Source organism: Panthera pardus, unplaced genomic scaffold, assembly GCF_024362965.1.
Source record: "Panthera pardus isolate Hobbes unplaced genomic scaffold, ASM2436296v1 HiC_scaffold_27, whole genome shotgun sequence".
Taxonomy (NCBI): domain Eukaryota; kingdom Metazoa; phylum Chordata; class Mammalia; order Carnivora; family Felidae; genus Panthera; species Panthera pardus.
Genome location: NW_026526843.1, coordinates 119401442 through 119420220, shown reverse-complemented (window position 1 = coordinate 119420220; position 18779 = coordinate 119401442). Strand labels below are relative to the sequence as shown.

Below are 18779 nucleotides of genomic sequence, written 5' to 3'. Positions count from 1 at the left end.
GCCGCGCCCCCAAATACACCCCAGATCTCTTCATTTTAGAAGGGGATCATCTGCAGGCACATAGAACTCTCCTGCAGCCTTAGAAATAGAGGTGGCACGCCATTGGCCAGAGCTGTCACATGACTATCATAGCGTGCAAAGGGTTCTGGGAATTGTAGTTCGCCTGGGAAGCCTGCAGCCTGGCTAGGGCGCCGTTGATTCAGAAGAGGCACAAAGCAGGTTTGGTGGGGACAGCCTCTATTCTCGAACACTCTGTGTGTTTCATTAGTGTCCGCAGATTTGATTTCACGGTCTCATCTTCTAATCTGACTCTAAGAAATATCCTATATATTTCATTGAACCTCATTCTATTTATAATAAGAAAAAAAGGTTATTTGTTTGTTTGTTTTTTTTTTCACACATCTGCACCTGCAGACCTCACTCCCTACCGGGCACGGCTGGGACTGCTTGTGACACCTCAGCTCCTACACCCCCAGCATCCGGGCGAGGCACAGCCCCGTTATTACACCCACCCTTCAGGTGCAGTTCCTGCAGCCCAGAGAGGTCGCGCAGGCTGCCTGCAAGGTGCACAGGAAGTCACACATGTGGATGCAACATGTCGTGACCTGTGCGTGAGTTTCTCAGGGCCGCCACAACAGAGTCCCACACACACCCAGCAGCTGAAACAACAACACACGTTGATTCTCTCGCTCAGCTCTGGAGGCAAGAAGTCGGAGATCCAGGCGGGGCAGGGCCTGAGATCCAGGCGGGGCAGGGCCGCGCTCCCTGTGAACACTGTACGGGAGGGGCTGTTGCAGACTCCCCAGCTTCCGGTTCCCCTCTTTTCCTTTTTTTTTTTTTTAAGTTTTTAAATTTATTTTTAATTTTTTAAATTAATTTATATATTTTTTATTTTTTTATCTATTTTTATTTTTTTATTATTTAATTTATTTTATTATTATTAAGAGACAGAGAGACACAGAGCGTGAGCAGGGGAGGGGGTGGAGAGAGGGGAGACACAGAATGTGAAGCAGGCTTCAGGCTCCGCGAGCTGTCAGCACAGAGCCCAACCCACCGACGGGGAGATCACGTCCTGAGCGGAAGTTGGATGCTTAACCGACTGAGCCACCCAGGCGCCCCATAATCCGTCTTATTCCAAATGGTGCCAACCTCAACATTTCTGGGGGGAGGGGTGAAGGAAGGCCACCCAGTCCTCAGATACCTGCCAGGTCCCCCGGGATGGAGCGGAGACCATCTCAGACAGAACACACACCCAATGGACACATCACCAGGCCCAGGACGGGATTTACTTGCCTTACGATTTTTATTTTCCAGTGCTGTTTCATCAACGTCGGTGGGAAACAAAGAAGACAGCCATCAACCTGGGGTTGATTCTTTTCTCCTTTTACATTTACTTTATTTTTTTTTTTTACATTTCTTTTACACGATAAAAATGTACTTATGGCAGTTACAGGAAACCGATGGACGTTCTGTCGTCACGAATGCTTCCATTCCGTCCAGGAGTGTCTGTGACGGTGTGCATGTGTCTGTCTGTCCACACACACGCATACTTTTTATCAAGACTCAAAATAAACTCCTACTGAAACCCGCAGAAAAGAGTACAGAAAGAGTGTTGGGGCCACGAGGCTTTGTCCCTCGATGGGGACACTGGAGAAACGTGGACATTCCCATCCCGATAGCAACCAGACGGGAACCACGGCCATCTTGAAAGTGCTCCCATCACATATGAATCACATCACATCAAGAGCGTTAGCTGTAAATTCCCTTTTCTATTTGGGGAATTATTTCTAGGTCTTTCTGCATTCAAGTCCTCCCTGGAGACCTACCTCCCAGTCCATAACCATGAGCGTGGTGCATACAACAATTTAGGACTTTCCTGGGCCCTCCTGATGAGTTCCGGATTGCAGTAACTGTCTTTATGTTCAGTGCTGATATTTAGGGCAAACTCCGAAAGTCCTATAAGCATTTACGTTAGTTGGATGAAACTCTCAATGAGCCCAAATCCTTCCTTTTTCCCAGCTTCCCCTAAAATGTCACTAAAATAGAAGCAATTACCTAGTATGCTTTTTAGATGCCTGAGGACTTAGAATTTTCTACTCCAGTAAAAAGGGGCGGAAAAAAGTAGAAACCAAGGAAAAGGATGCCATCGCCTTCAAGACAGTTGCCTACAGACTATCACATGAAAAATAATACGGGAAGACTCAACAGGCACAAATCATGACTGCCGGCCCCAATTTTTCTCCCTTCCCAAAATACCGAAATCATAAGATTTCGCAGGAAAAAAAGAGAAAAAGTCTGCACAGATTGCCCACGATGTCTTGTATATCGGGGAGTGTATGCACCAACAAGTGGAAATGCCAGCCTTACTGTGTGCAAATAAGGGTTACATGGTCACGGCCAGCACTGAGCAGCGGGAATCCTGCTGTTCCAGCTGGAAGGGGGGGTGCTGGCTCCTTGAGGAAGACTTCCCATGGGTCAGGTTTCTCCCCAGAGCCCGCTGGAAACCCTCGGAGGGTCCCCCGAAACCCCCAGAAGGAGACAGCACCCCACAGCCCGAGACCCCTTATGCCTTTGCGCCCCCGTTGTACTTTGGGACAATGTGTGCATCCTGCACCGTGAGGTAGTTCTGGGGAACCCACCACAGCCTCGCAATCTGGCCAAAGGAGTCATCGAACGTGCAGATCAGACCGTCTTCTTAGGACCCAAGGCTTGGCTAACTTATCTTTATAAACACCCCCCTCCCCCGTCCGGCGGATCAGAAATTCTTTGTCAGGCGGTCGGTCCCCTCCAGACAGAGATGCTTTAGGGTGGCGATGACGTCTGCAATGGAAGGAGCTGTCACGGGAGCGATACTCGGGGACCTCGTCTACACTGAGCTTCTCTCAAAGCAACCACAGGATCCTGAAGCCGTCACACATGCTCTGGTTCTGTGAGGGAAGACAGGGAACACAGTGTCACCGCCAAGGACAAGAAAACTCCTCTGTGGCTTGATTTTCAAGCATTACCGTCCTTTTTATGCTTTCGGCTCTTGAGGGCTTTGAACACCCTCAACGAGCAAGCCACTCTATCTTTTTGGTCGCAGCTAATATTTTTTTAGGGATGTGGTTTTCTTAACCTTCAAAGTCTCTGATGCGGGTGCTTTCATTCCTTCCAGTTTACAAAATAAATGTGAATCGTGCTCAAACAACCCACTGTAAAGGCACGGGTGTCTGTCACCCTGTAAGTGGCAGCCCGACCCGATAACCGTGTCCCCACAAGCTGTGCTAGGCCAACTGTGGGGCTGTGGCACACATACAGTCCACGAGGTTGTGCACTGCACCACAACCCCCCTAGAAGGGGCCAGTTCACCACATCGTGTGCACCCTTGCTTGTCTGAGGTCCCTAGTGTGAACAGAAGGTTACGCGTCCGACTTGGGCTCAGGTCACGATCTCACGGTTTGTGGGTTCCAGCCCCGCGTCGGGCTCTGTGCTGATGGCTCGGAGCCTGGAGCCTGCTTGGGATTCTGTGTCTCCCTCTCTCTCTGCCCCTCGGCCACTTACACTCTGTCTCTGTCTCTCTTTCTCTCTCTCAAAAATAAATAAACATTAAAAAAAATGAAAATAAAATAAAATAAAACCCAGTTCGGCTTTACAGTCCTGCTTCTCCAACGCCCACACGTTGTTCATGGACTCGGTCCCCCTCTCCCACCGCCACTCCCGCCGGACTTTCTGGGGGGACCCGGGGACAGCGGAGATGCAGGCTGGCTGGTCCCAGCCTGCGTTTGGTCAATAGCCCGCATCCGCCAGCAGGGGGAGGCCCCGGGCAGGCTTTGGGGTTTTGACATCCCTTCTGGAAGGCTGGTTTTCACAGCGACCTTAGGGACAGGAAGGAGGGGAGGGCAGACACTCCCTGCAAATCCCAGACCCCGTCAGACGCAGGGGGCTCTCGGGACCCAAACTCAAGACACTGTCGCTTAAACTCGGAGCTGCTGTTTCCACAACAGAGGCCCCCGTGTCTGTCCCAGGACCCTCCCCGCAGAGATGTCCTCAGGGCCATTCACTGACCACCTCTGCTCCCCAAGGACCGCCACCAGCCGGGCTCGTGATTCTCCAAACCCAGGAGCCTGTACCCAAAGTGGGACCAGAAAACCACGTGTGCTGGCTTCTCCCAAGTCCCCATGTGTCCCTCGCAAAACCCCCCAGTGAAAACCGTATCCTCATGCCAGGGTGCTAGGCTGGCCGTCACCAGAAACAGCCCTGCTGAGTGACAGGCTCCGGAAGGAGCTTTCCAGCTCGAGACACTTGCCTCTTGTCGTGAAACAATTTCTCCTCCTGTTTCGTTGGAACCACCCCGTGGCAGCACCCACCAGCATGACCACCAACACGGACACGATGGGGGACACGATTTTCGCTATCGTGTTACCTGCCGGGTGAAGAGACCGAGAGGTTCTGAGAAAACACCCCGCGAGAAAGCCGTTCGTGTTAAATGCCTCCACATTCTCACGTCCTGCCCTCAACTCCAGAGAAAAAAAATACATAGACACAGCAAATCCGAACGAGGAGCTAGAGGAAAGGGTTCTGCGCCTACCCCGCGTGGAGATCAGTAAGCACGCCTTCCCCGTGCAGGACGTTCAAGATAGAACAGTGCCTGTGAGAGGCATTTGATTGGTTTTTCGTCTGCCTGTTGAATTTGACGGGTTTGTACCGTTTTCGAAGTAGAATGTTTACTCAGGCCAAAGAAAAAAATTTTTTTTTTCTTTAACCAAAACATGTCCTGACAGCCACAGGTCTGGACTCATTCACACCCCACAGGCTGACGCCTTCAAGGGAAGGTTACCGCACAGCTTTGGTTTCTCCCATGCAGGACCTGGCGTGACAAAAGTCAACACTTGGAAAGAGAAGTCGTTGCCTGTGTGGACACCGACCCCCTGCATCTTGTGTCAGGCTGGGTCGACCCCCTGGCGGGTCATAGGCAGGGATCCTTGGCCCCCATGGTACTTTGGCTTGGATATCGTCACCGGAGGGAAGCCTCGCATGCCCGGACCCCACCCCAGCCTGCCATCGTCCCCCCTCTTGCCGCGGGACCCCATACATTCCGTGCAGCCGTGTGTCTGGGCCGGATGTTCGTCGGTCCCCTGGACCGCACCCCTGCCCTGCGGCCGGCCGTGCGCTCTGGGGGCTTCACGAGGGCACAGCGCCCGTGCCCTCCTTCCTGTTCTCCTTCTCGGCCTCCCGAGCTGTGCGTTCAGCAAAGGACAGCCCTCGGTGGCACCGACACAGGCCCACGATCCCCACCGTGCCCTCGCGGCCACCAGGCATCCTGCAGCCTGGCGCGCGCCCTCCTTTCTCCTTCCCTGAACCCCCGGGGCGCTGACCGCCCCCCGAAGGCACACAGGGCTGTTCAGGACCTTCCTTCCCAATGTGAAGACGGCAGGTGCTCCGTCAAAGACCAGAGGCGGGGACCACGGGGGCCTCGCGCGCCCCGTGAGAGCGTGTTTTTATTAAAGACGCGGGGCGTGGCCCCGACCCGTTACCTTGCTGGTTGCCGTACGTGGAGTATCCGTCTCCGCCTGGAAGGGGAAGGGGAAGGGCACACGGTCATGAGTGTGTTCCGAGGCGCGTCCAGCCCCGGGCGCTGGGCTCGCGGGTCCAAGCGCAGCGCACGACAGGCCCCCATCGCGGGGAGCCTCCCGCTCCCAGGGAGGCGGGGACAGCCACAGGGGGAGCAGGTGTGCACGCCACACGACATGGTGAGGGGGGGCAGGCCGCGGTGGAGACACACGGGGGTGCAGGTTCCGTGTCAGGGGTCGGGGTACGTGCCCATGCACACATATGCAACAGATGTGAGCTTCCACTCACATTCATGCATGTGCACACACGAACCGATGTACGCACGCACAAGCACACACACGTGCATGCCTCCGCACGTGTACACTCCCACACACAGGCCTACACACGTGCACACGCCCACCTCCACACATGGACACACACGTGGACGCCTACACACATGTACACACCCACACACATGCCTACACACGTGCACGTGCACACATCCACACATGTATACACACGTGAACTCCTCCACATAGGTACATACCCACACACACACCTCCACATGTGCACACACCTCCACACACGTGCACACGCACACCTCCACACATACACACGCACACACGTGCACGCTTCCGCATATGTACACGCCCACACACACACCTCCATACACGTGCACACGCACACCACACACATACACACGCACACCTCCACACATGTACACACACATGCGTGCATGCCTCGGCACATGTACACGCCCACACACAGGCCTACACACGTGTACACGCCCACCACACACGTGCACACGCACACCTCCACACATGTAAATGCACACACAGGCTTACACACGTGTACACGCCCACCACACACGTGCACACGCACACCTCCACACATGTAAATGCACACACAGGCTTACACACGTGTACACGCCCACCACACATGTGCACACGCACACCTCCACACATACACACGCACACACGTGCACGCTTCCGCATATGTACACGCCCACACACACACCTCCATACACGTGCACACGCACACCACACACATACACACGCACACCTCCACACATGTACACACACATGCGTGCATGCCTCGGCACATGTACACGCCCACACACAGGCCTACACACGTGTACACGCCCACCACACACGTGCACACGCACACCTCCACACATGTAAATGCACACACAGGCTTACACACGTGTACACGCCCACCACACATGTGCACACGTACACCTCCACACATGTACACACACATGTGCACGACTACATACATGTACACACCCACACAGATGCCTACACACGTGCACATACCTCCACACGGGCACACGCACACCCACATGTACATACGCACACCTCCACACATGTACACACACACACGTGCATGCCCCCACACATGTACGCGCCCATCTACACACAGTGCAACGCACACCTCTACACATGTACATGTACACACCCACACACATGCCTATACACGTGCACACACATCACACACGGGCACACGCAGACCTCCACATACGTGCACACCCACACCCACATGTGCACATACAAGCCTCCACACATGTACACGCCCATCTACACACATGTGCACTCACACCTCCACACACGTACACGCGCACCACACATACACATGCCTCCACACATGTACACGCCCATCTACACGCGTGTGCACGCACACCTCCACACATGGGCACATACCCACCCACACGTACACACGCACACCACACATGCACAAGCCCACACGAACACCAGACACATGCACACACACCTCCACACACACGCGCACACGGCCACACATGTGCAAGAAACACTTGCACACGCACACTGCACACTACCGCAGACGCACATGCACGTACACACACAGACACATTACGAACTGTAAGCAGGGCTCACTTCCTTCCAAGAAAGGGAAACAACTTCGCTGACAAGAAAAGCACACGAGTTAGACCCAGCTGGTGACCTGGTGTCCACACAGGACACAATGCGACCCACCCCCCGCCAGCGTGCAGTCGGTGTTAGTTCTCCCTGAGGACAGCCCGTCCTCGCACGGCGCGAACGAAACAATCCCTTTACCATAATTATTTCCGTAAGAGTTGGGTCTAGAACGCCCTCCTCCTGCGGGACAGAAAGAGCACGTGAACTGGAACCCTGGAAGTTTCTGGGGCGGCACCGAGAACAGCAGCACACCCGACCCAAGATGCCGCGTGAGGCTGGGGAGATGGCGAGGCCGCCCTCCCCGTGCAACCGAGGCCACGGCGTGGCCTCTGACCGCAGGGGACTGGAAGCTGAGGCCACACTGCACGGCCTTCGGCTCACGGGGCTCGGAACCCCTCACCCCAGAGGATCAGGGGCCCCATGTGATGGTGATTGCCAAGTTTCAAAGAAAAAAATCTCTTTTCAGGGCACCTGGATGGCTCAGTCGGTTGGGCGTCCGACTTCGGCTCGGGTCATGATCTCACAGCTCGTGAGTTCAAGCCCCACGTCAGGCTCTGGGCTGACAGCTCGGAGCCTGGAACCCGCTTCAGATTCTGTGCCTCCCTCTCTTTCTGCCCCTGCCCCCGCTCATGCTCTCTTTGTCTCAAAAATAAACAAACATTGAAAACAATTTCTTAAAAATGGCATCTGCTTTTGGCCGACAATTTCCCATTGTGTTATGGGGACAGGGCCATCTACGGGGTGACGGATGTCTGTCCCTGTCACCTCTACTTTGTAAAACGGGCTGTAAACTATTATTTCCTCATCCCAAGGCTGCGGAGATTCACGGACCACATCTCCAACAGGACCCCGACACCTTGCAAATGCACCCATATCAGTCGCAACCCACCAGACCGTGACTCCATTCAGTTCTGATGCTGAAAGCCCGTAACCAATGGCAAAGAGAAAAGTAAATTCATGCTTTGCCTTTGACCCGTAAATTGACTGACGGGTGAACCGAATCAGAGGGACAAGTCTGCATTTATAAGCCCCAGGACGTCATGGGCAGAACGGGGACCCTGATTAACGACCTTGTATCACATCATAATGCGAATGTATCGCATCTCAAAATTGCTAAGGGAAGGGGGCGCCTGGGTGGCTCAGTCGGTTCAGCCTCTGACTTGGGCTCAGGTCGTGATCTCACGGTTCGTGGGCTCGACCCCCACGTCCAGCTCTCTGGTGTCGAGGACCCTGCTTCCGTTCCCCTGTCTCTGTCCCTTGCTGCCTCTCTCCCACTCATGCTGTCTCTCAAAAATAAGTAAGCATTAAATTATTTAAGTTGCTAAGGAAGTAAATCTTAAAGGTTTTCATTTCGGAATAAAAAAAATAAATAAAATTTGTAACTATGCATCCCGATGCGATGCGGGACCGGCGGACTTACAGTCCCAATAATTTTGCAACATGTCACCAATAGGGAACTGTTACTTTATATACATAGAATGAATACAATGTTTACGTGCATTGTGTCTCCAATAAAAAAAAGGAAAAAAACAATCCGTAGCGTTTTCTTTTCCCAGCATGACATTTTGTCGTCAGTCTTCCCTTACAGAAGCAGACAACGGCTGAGAGTTTCAAGATCGCCCGCTTACTTTGAGATACACTCAGTGTAGACGAGACCCCCGTTACTTCCTGCTGTGGACACTTCCTTCCCTTCCTGCCAGGATCTGCCCGCCCAGAGTGTTTTCTGTTTGCAATGGTCAGCCGCTGAGCCGCGTAACAAAGATCCCCGCACACACCGATTCACCGGCTGCTGTTCCCCTAGTGTCAGCTGCTCTGTTTCTCACTACCTGCGTGCACACCTGGGTCCCTGGAGGGCAGGAGGCAGGCCAGCCAGAGGGTCAGTGCAGACAGGGTTCCAAACCCCTCACACCAGCACAGAGCCAACACCCAAGACCGCAGGAAGAAATTGTTGTGGGGATGCAAACAGGAGCCCTGGAAATACGACACCCCCTCCCGCCGCCCTCGCCCTCCGAGGGGCCCAAGTGCTGGACGTACCATAGGCGTTTCCGTGGCCATCATTGTTGGGATAGTAGCCACCACCGCCAGCTGTGGGACAGAAGGCAGATTTCAGCTGCGCTCTGCTGGGACGCACAGGGTTGCAGCAGGCGTCTGCTTGGGTCGCTGGTGACGGCACCAAGCCATGCCCAGGAGTCACCCCAAAGGGAGCCCCATACGGCAGCCAAGAGCAGGGGCCATGAGGGCACATCCCAGGGTCCCCCCAAAGTCACAGCTTTCTGTAGGAAAATTCATGCCCAGGCAGGCACCCCCACAGAAAGCTCTGTGCGGGGTGCCTGACGGGGCTCAGGCGGTTAAATATCGGACTTCGGCTCAGGTCATGATCTCCCGGTTTATGGGTTCGAGCCCCACGTCGGGCTCTGGGCTGACAGCTCGGAGCCTGGAGCCTGGAGCGTGGTTCAGATTTTGTGTCTCCCTGTCTCTCTGTCCCTACCCTGCTCACACACTCTCTCTCTCTCAAAAATAAACATTTGAAAAATTAACAAAAAAGAAAAAGGTTTGTGCCTTCAGAGGGCACGTATGTATCCTGATGGCACCAGATAAATGCAGGTGCATCCATCCCTGTCCTGCAGAGACATCTGAGCAGGACCAGAGACCCAGACACAGGGTCACCGTTCTGAGAAGGAAGGCTGGGAAGGCGGTCCCCACCATCAGTGCTCTGTACCAAAGGCTACGCATTATTATCGCAGAAACCTCACAGCCATGCACGAGAGCCTCATACGTTACCCGCTGGTGGACACAGCACCCGTCTGTCTCGCGGAGAGCGTGTGCTTTTATTCATGTATGAAAATGCCTGTGAAGGGGGTCACTTCCCAGTCACACAGAAAACACTGCATGAAAGCTTTCTATGCACGTGTGTATGTGTATGTGTGTGAGGGTGTGTGTGTGGATAAATACACACACATAGATATACACACAAATATACATATCTACATATGTAAAAGTAGATATACACACACACAGATATAGATATTATTTATCTGAAACTACTTATATAATGACACACATATAAAAATATACATATGTATGTATAAAGGTATATAAGTATACATAGAGATATACAAATAACTATATATAAAAATATACCTACAGATAAATATACATATACACAAATAAAGATATATTTATCTAAAACTACATATATAATGATACACACACATAAAAGTATACATACGTATGGATAAAGGTATATAAGTATACATAGAGATATACAAATAACTACATATAAAAATACACCTATATATAACAGTATATATACACTCAAAATACATACACAGATATATAAAGCTGTGTATATGTCCATATATAAAGGTATGTATACACATATATAAAAATGCATCTATACACATGTATAAAGATATGTACAAAAGTAGTGATATAAAGTCTATCTATAATCATGCACATACAAGTATATATACATAAATATAAAGATATATGGAAACACATACATAAAGGTATGTATACACACTGTATATAAACACGTATGTATTTATAAAAGGTGTATATGCAGAGATGTATAAATATGTACATACACATATAAATGTGTATATATAAATATATAAAAACGGATATATGATAAATATAAAGACATACAAATATGTGCATATGTATATAAAGGTACATATACAAAAAGATATATAAAGATATATTCATATATAAACGTGTTTATGTAAACATATGTAACACGATATATACATAAGTATAAATATATCAAAATATGTACATACATCTTATGTATGTACATATGTACATACATCTTATGTATATAAAGATGTACATGTAAATATATATAAAGGAATATATACATAAAGAAAGATACAGGGACTTATGTATCCAGAGGTGTATATGTAAATATACATAAATGGATATATATGTAAAGAAAGATACAGGGATTTATGTATCCAGAGGTGTATATGTAAATATACATAAAGGGATATATATGTAAGGAAAGATACAGGGACTTATGTATCCAGAGGTGTATATGTAAATATGTATAAAGGGATAGATATGTAAAGAAAGATACAGGGACTTATGTATACACAGGTGTGTATGTAAATATACATAAATTGATATATATGTAAAGAAAGATACAGGGACTTATGTATCCAGAGGTGTATATGTAAATATACATGAAGGGATATATACGTAAACAAAGTTACAGAAATTTATGTATCCAGAGGTGTATATGTAAATATGTGTAAAGGGATATATATGTAAAGAAAGACACAGGGATTTATGTTTCCAGAGGTGTGTATGTAAATATACATAAAGGGATATATACGTAAAGAAAGATACAGGGACTTATGTATCCAGAGGTGTATATGTAAATATACATAAAGGGATAGATATGTAAGGAAAGATACAGGGACTTATGTATACACAGGTGTGTATGTAAATATACATAAAGGGATAGATATGTAAAGAAAGATACAGGGACTTATGTATCCAGAGGTGTATATGTAAATATGCATAAAGGGATAGATATGTAAAGAAAGATACAGGGACCTATGTATACACAGGTGTGTATGTAAATATACATAAAGGGATAGATAGTAAAGAAAGATACAGGGACTTATGTATCCAGAGGTGTATATGTAAATGTACATAAAGGGATAGATACGTAAAGAAAGATACAGGGATTTATGTATCCAGAGGTGTATATGTAAATATGCACAAAGGGATAGATACGTAAGGAAAGATACAGGGACTTATGTATCCAGAGGTGTATATGTAAATATACATAAATGGGTATATATGTAAAGAAAGATACAGAGACTTATGTATCCAGAGGTGTATATGTAAATGTACATAAAGGGATAGATACGTAAAGAAAGATACAGGGATTTATGTATCCAGAGGTGTATATGTAAATATGCATAAAGGGATAGATACGTAAAGAAAGATACAGGGACCTATGTATACACAGGTGTGTATGTAAATATACATAAAGGGATAGATAGTAAAGAAAGATACAGGGACTTATGTATCCAGAGGTGTATATGTAAATATACATAAATGGGTATATATGTAAAGAAAGATACAGAGACTTATGTATCCAGAGGTGTATATGTAAATGTACATAAAGGGATAGATACGTAAAGAAAGATACAGGGATTTATGTATCCAGAGGTGTATATGTAAATATACATAAAGGGATATATATGTAAAGACAGATACAAGGACTTATGTATTCAGAGCTGTATATGTAAATATACATGAAGGGATATATATGTAAACAAAGTTACAGAAATTTATGTATCCAGAGGTGTATATGTAAATATACATAAAGGGATATATATGTAAAGAAAGATACAGGGACTTATGTATCCAGAGGTGTATATGTAAATGTACATAAAGGGATAGATATGTAAGGAAAGATACAGGGACTTATGTATACACAGGTGTGTATGTAAATATACATAAAGGGATAGATATGTAAGGAAAGATACAGGGACTTATGTATCCAGAGGTGTATATGTAAATATACATAAAGGGATAGATACATAAACAAAGTGACAGAAATTTATGTATCCAGAGGTGTATATGTAAATATACATAAAGGGATGGATACGTAAAGAAAGGTACAGGGACTTATGTATCCAGACGTGTGTATTTACATAAAGGGAGGCGTGCATACATGCAGATTTGGAGAGACGTGCGTACATAAAGCCCTGCACACAAAGCGGTACGTGGATACGCGGACGTATGGAAGTGTATGCATAAAGGCCCGTATGCACACGTCCGTGCAGAGGCCGTAAAGGTATGCGCACACACAGGTCCATTCGGGCACACGCCGCGCACACGTGCGTACACACGCCACCACCACCTTCCAGGGGAATCTGCCCCGTTTCCAGTCTCGCCCGCAACCTGCGCCTCCAGAGCGTCAGTGGTGTGAGGGCCACTGCGCTGCAGCATCGGAGGGGACGCCCCGCACCCCATGTTCGCGGGGTGCACCTTGCACCCAGGCGGGACCCGCGCCCTCCCCCCAGTCAAGTGAGAGAAGCCATGGGCGTACCTGCGGGCGGCCTGGGCCTGGGCGGGTAGCGGCCGTCATCCTGGTCCCTGTTCCCAAAGTAACCTGCAGGGTGCAGCACAGAGCACTCCTCAAACCCCCGCAGACACCCCCCTGTAAACCCAGCCCGTGTGACCCGACGCGGGCAGCTTACGGAGGGCCGGGCGGACCCTTTCCAGGACGCCAGGGCGCCGGAACCAAACTGTGGGTGGGATGCCATCATTCCTGCGGGGAGAGCGCGGGGGGCGGGGGGGGGACCCAGCATCCCGGGAAGGGCAGTTGGTGGGACGGACCCCGTCTGATCAAGGGAGATGCAAAACGGAGAAGACGACGCCCAACCCCAGGACCTTTGCACATGCCCTCTGCTCTCAACACAGGCTGCGCTTCCTGCCCCACGCCTCCCACACATATCCATCCATTTGTTTCTGCCCCCTAGCACGCTGCAGGGGGCCACATGCCGTCGATGATGACCGAACCCCCATGCCCAGCAGCAGGCTTGGCCCATACAGAGTGCTCAATTAACCGCGTTCAAAGTCCTCCATGAAAGCACATAGTAAGTGCTTAATTAAACGCTCGGCATTTCCTCCCTGCAGGCACATAGTAAGTGCTCAATTTGATAAAACTATGACATGGAAAAGGCCTGTAGAGGCTTCTCTGATTTCTCTCTGCAAGAACTTCTCCCTCAGCGACGCTGCCCCGAGCACTGGGGACCCCAGGAAAGGGCTTTCCCGCTCTGGACGGCTCATGACATCTCACTGATTTTGCTTAAAGGGGCATCTCCCGAAATACGTGTGAGCAGAGAACAGCCTCCATCATGAGCCCTTACTAACATCGCACCACCAAGGGGACAATTCCAGGCGTGAGAAAAGGCCACACCCCGTGCACCCCGAGGGCTTCTCAAACGCGTCTCCGTGCGCTTACCTCCACCGCTGTCGGAACCGCCGGGCTGGGGGCGCGGGGGTGGCCTCGGCCGGGGGTAGATGCCTGTCGGAACACAACGCCGCGATTTCAGGAAAGTAACGAGGCCTTTCGGCCATCGGCCAGCCGCACAACTGACGAAGCACAGCCCCACACGCTGAGCCTGCCACCCAGACCTCAGTGGTCTGTCCGGAGAGCCAGCGGCCGCAGCAGGGACGCGTGCCCTCCTCGGGGTGACCTGTCCCTCGCTCCCGGCCAGCTCGACTACCCGCATCGCCTCCTGGGGGACCGCCCACCCCGCGTATCTGGGGAACGAGCCTGCACAAAACGCTTCTGGGAGCCGCCTTGCAAACGGGGCGCCCTCCCAGGGTGGGGCCCATTCGGTGTATTTCCCCCACATCATGCAGGTCTGCCCCCGGGGGGCATCCGACCCTGAGACCTCCGCGGGGTGTGGAACTTCACCCCCAGCCTCCCAGGGAAACCGATCGCCTAAGCACAAGGTTTTTCGAAAGGGGAACTTCGAGATGCAAAACTGTAGAGACGGCCTTGTTTAGGGTTGGAAGCAATTTCCCTGAAGGCAAAGCTTCCGTATCGATTTCATACCGTGGCCACAACAAACACCACAAACGAGGCTGAAGACACATGGATCCCCTCCTGGTCCTGCAAGCTGAGAGGGTAAGATCCAGGAAGGGCTGAGGCTGGGAGGCTGAGATCCAGGAGGGGCTGAGGCTGGGGGTCTGAGGTCCAGGCAGGGCTGAAACTGGGAGGCTGAGGTCCAGGCAGGGCTGAGGCTGGGGGGTCTGAGATCCAGGAGGGGCTGAGGCTGGGGGGGGTCTCAGATCCAGGCACGGCTGAGGCTGGGAGTATGAGATCCAAGCAGGGCTGAGGCTAGGGGGCTGAGATCCAGGCAGGGCCAAGACTGGGGGATCTGTGATCCAGGCAGGGCCGAAGCTGGGGGGCTGAGATCAAGGCAGGGCTGAGGCTGGGAGTCTGAGATCCAGGCAGGTCTGAGGCGGGGAGGTTGAGATCCAGGATGTGGTAAAGCTTGGGGTCTGAAATCCAAGAGGGGCCGAGGCTGGGGGTCTGAGATCCAGGCAGGGCCGAAGCTGGGAGTCTGAGGTCCAGGTAGGGCTCAGGCTTAGAACCTGAGATCCAGGCAGGGCCGAGGCTGGGGGTCTGATATCCAGGCAGGGCAGAGGCTGGGGGTCTGAGATCCAGGCAGGGCCAAGGCTGGGGGGGTCTGAGATCCAGGCAGGGCTGAGGCTGGGAGTCTGACATCCAGGCAGGGCTGAGGCTGAGAGACTGAGATCCAGGAGGAGTCAAAGCTGGGAGGCTGAGATCCAGGCAGGGCAGAGGCTGGGAGTCTGAGGTCTAGGTAAGGCTGAGGCCTAGAACCTGAGATCCAGGCAGGGCCGAGGCTGGGAGGTTGAGATCCAGGCAGGACTGGAGGCTGGGAGTCTGAGATCCAGGAGGGGTGGAGGCTGGGAGTCTGAGGTCTAGGTAAGGCTGAGGCCTAGAACCTGAGATCCAGGCAGGGCCGAGGCTGGGAGGTTGAGATCCAGGCAGGACTGGAGGCTGGGAGTCTGAGATCCAGGAGGGGTGGAGGCTGGGAGTCTGAGGTCTAGGTAAGGCTGAGGCCTAGAACCTGAGATCCAGGCAGGGCTGAGGCTGGGAGGTTGAGATCCAGGCAAGACTGGAGGCTGGGAGGCTCGATCCAGGCGGGACTGGAGGCTGGGGGTCTGAGATCCAGGCAGGGCAGAGGCTGGTTCCTCCTGAGGCCTCCCTGCTTGGCATGTAGACGCCGTGTTCTCCCCGTGTCCTCACGTGGCCTTCTCTCCGTGCGTGTCCGTGTCCTGATCTCTTCTTCGAAGGACACGGGTGTTATGGTCCCAGGACCCACCCTAAAGAACCTCATCTGGACCCATTTACCTCCCCAAAGACCCCATATGTAACTAGAGTCCCATCGGGAGGTCCTGAAGGTTAGGGATTCAACGTGCAAATGGGGGGACGGGGTGGGGGCACATCCCTCCGTGGCCCCCTCCTGGTTGCTTGGAAGCCAGTGTGGGGACCCCGCTGCTGGCGTCAGATGAGAGAATCAGAGAGCGAACCCGGAGGTTCTGGAAGGGGCAGGTATAAACAGCAGGAGCTCAGGGGGACGCCCAGAAGGAGTGTCCTCAGGGAGCAGGTGTGTGCAGGGGAGAATCTGAGGTTCTCCTACGTCCGTGTGTCAGAGACCCCACCACCGAGCTCAGGGGGGCCCGTATTCGTCCTAAAGGATCCAGAACTCATTCTCGCTGCATCGGGGCCCCCCGATAAATCGCCCAGCAGCCACACGTCACAGCAGGTGGCCCCTGGCAGAAAACGCCACAGCGTTCCATCTGGAGGCCCTTTCTCAACGTGGCTCATCTGTGACCATCTGCCTTTTGGAACAGAACGTTCCGGAACGCCCCACACCCAAGGGACTTTTCAGGGCCGCTGTCAACGATGCGTCTTCCTTCTCAAGGGACACATCCAGGAGCCCCGGGGCGAGCCAGGGGCCAAGCGAGGGACTTCGGGGGGCCGGTTGCCCTAATCACCTTCTCACCAACCTCCCCCGCCCTCTCGGTTTCGTGTGTGCGCTGAGTTTAAGCAAAGCGTGAAAACAGCTCCCAGATGGCATCGGCAGCTGGCGCCCTGAGTCACAGAGGGTCCCCTCCCACGCTGGGCCTCGCCCCTCACTTCCCCGGGGACTGAGTCACCCCGTTCCGCTGATTCATCATATACATTTAACCCCCCATTTCCCCCACACCGGGAGCAAGAAACACTTCCTGTGAGGGACTCCCGTGGATTCCTCGTGGAACAAGACTTTAAAAGTAATTTCCGGGGCGCCTGGGTGGCTCAGTCAGTTCAGTGTCCAACTTCGGCTCAGGTCATGATCTCACTGTTCGTCAGTTCAAGCCCCGTGTCGGGCTCCATGCTGACTGCTCGGAGCCCGGAACCTGCTTCGGATTCTGTGTCTCCCTCTCTCTCTGCCCTTCCCCCGCTCACGCTCTGTCTCTATCTCTCAAAACTAAATAAAAACATTTTTAAAAATTAAAAAAAAGTGACTTCCAGGAAGAGGAAAGGCTCAGGCACTTGGAGGTGTTAATGCCGGACAGAAAGTTTTAAAAGGTGAGGGTGCATGGTGACAAAAGCACCGTTAACCGCGGCCGTGGATGCTACTGTTGATTTTCAATTAGGTATCGGCTTCCTTGGACCCTGGTCCTGACGCTGGGCAGCCCCTCCTCGAGGAGATGAATTTTCACGCATGGCAGCGCCAGAACGGGATTCCAGGACCGCTTCTGGAAGGCTTTGACTTAGCCCTGCTTCACGCGGCCCTAACCCGGTCTGGTTTTACGTTTTCAGCGCTTTTGAATTGCTAAGGACTTTACTGACTTTGTCCGTCAATGTTTCCTTTCAGTTAACTTTTTTTTTGTTTTTGTTTTGTTTTGTTTTAATTTTTTTTAACTTTTTTTTTTTTTAAAGAAATCCATGGGAACAGTGTCTGCCAAGCCTTTGAACCCAAGCACACACTGAGGATAAATGATGTACAGTACACAGCACACCCCAGGTGGGCTTTTTTACGGGACAGAATTGGGAACCGTGGAAACAAGCGAAAAAGGAAAAGTCCTCAGCCTCATTAAAGATGCATTTCAATAACGTTCACTATCCGCCAAGCAGACCCTACTTTGCAGTGGTCAGAGCAACGGGAAATAAAATGCGTGCTGTGGGTTCACCCTGCCAGCTCCCCCTGCTTACGGGTGAGACTCGGTTTCCTGCAGGGAGAGCCATTCCCTACTTCAAAGGCGGCTGGAGGAAAACCCGCAGGGGAGACACGGCAGGCTTCATCCAAGCAGGGTGGAGAGGAGTCTGGAGGGGGACAAGACTTACCTCCACTGTTGTCGGGCATGCCTGGCTGTGGGTGATACGGGGGCTTCGGTCTGGGGTAGATATCTGCGGGGAAAATGACAGTGCCCTCTTAGCAGAGAAAAGTAGCCTTCTGTTCGCAGCAGGTTATAGAACACCGTCAACACCGCGACAGACGCCTCGATATTGCACTCACATCTACTGCCCGCGGTGTCACAGATGATCATGGACCACAGAACGTCCCTGAGCCTCTGGGTGTAAAAATGTCAAAACTAGAACTTCAAGAAAAACCCCACGTGGGTGTGCACTCACACACACACACACACACAGACACACACACACTCTAACCACTCATCCACCCACCCATCCATCCGTCCATCCGTCCACCCGTCCATCCACCTATCCATCTATCCAACCATCCAACCACCCATCCACCCACCCAC

General features: G+C 51.6%; 1 protein-coding gene and 1 long non-coding RNA gene across 8 annotated transcripts in view; both read right to left on the bottom strand.

Moving 5' to 3' along the window:
• Positions 1 to 1389: 1389 nt before the first annotated feature.
• The window catches only part of XG (Xg glycoprotein (Xg blood group)), a 34236-nt gene continuing 16846 nt past the window's right edge, over positions 1390 to 18779 (bottom strand). For 2 of the 7 annotated variants that reach the window (XM_053891873.1, XM_053891875.1), the window contains 7 exons: positions 18361 to 18423; positions 14455 to 14517; positions 13537 to 13599; positions 9501 to 9551; positions 7605 to 7646; positions 5514 to 5549; positions 1396 to 4402 (listed from right to left, as the gene is read on the bottom strand). In XM_053891873.1, the coding sequence (XP_053747848.1) occupies positions 4197 to 4402; positions 5514 to 5549; positions 7605 to 7646; positions 9501 to 9551; positions 13537 to 13599; positions 14455 to 14517; positions 18361 to 18423 (524 nt within the window). In that variant the 3' untranslated portion in view covers positions 1396 to 4196. Of the gene's footprint in view, positions 4403 to 5513; positions 5550 to 7604; positions 7647 to 9500; positions 9552 to 13536; positions 13600 to 14454; positions 14518 to 18360; positions 18424 to 18779 lie in introns of all 7 variants that reach the window. The other 5 variants (XM_053891870.1, XM_019431164.2, XM_053891872.1 and 2 more) reach the window with 5 other exon arrangements.
• On the bottom strand, positions 6392 to 6989 carry LOC128773864 (uncharacterized). Its single transcript, XR_008418341.1, has 3 exons — positions 6774 to 6989; positions 6574 to 6696; positions 6392 to 6413 (listed from the first exon to the last, which is right to left on the bottom strand). It is a non-coding gene; the product is annotated as an uncharacterized LOC128773864 (long non-coding RNA).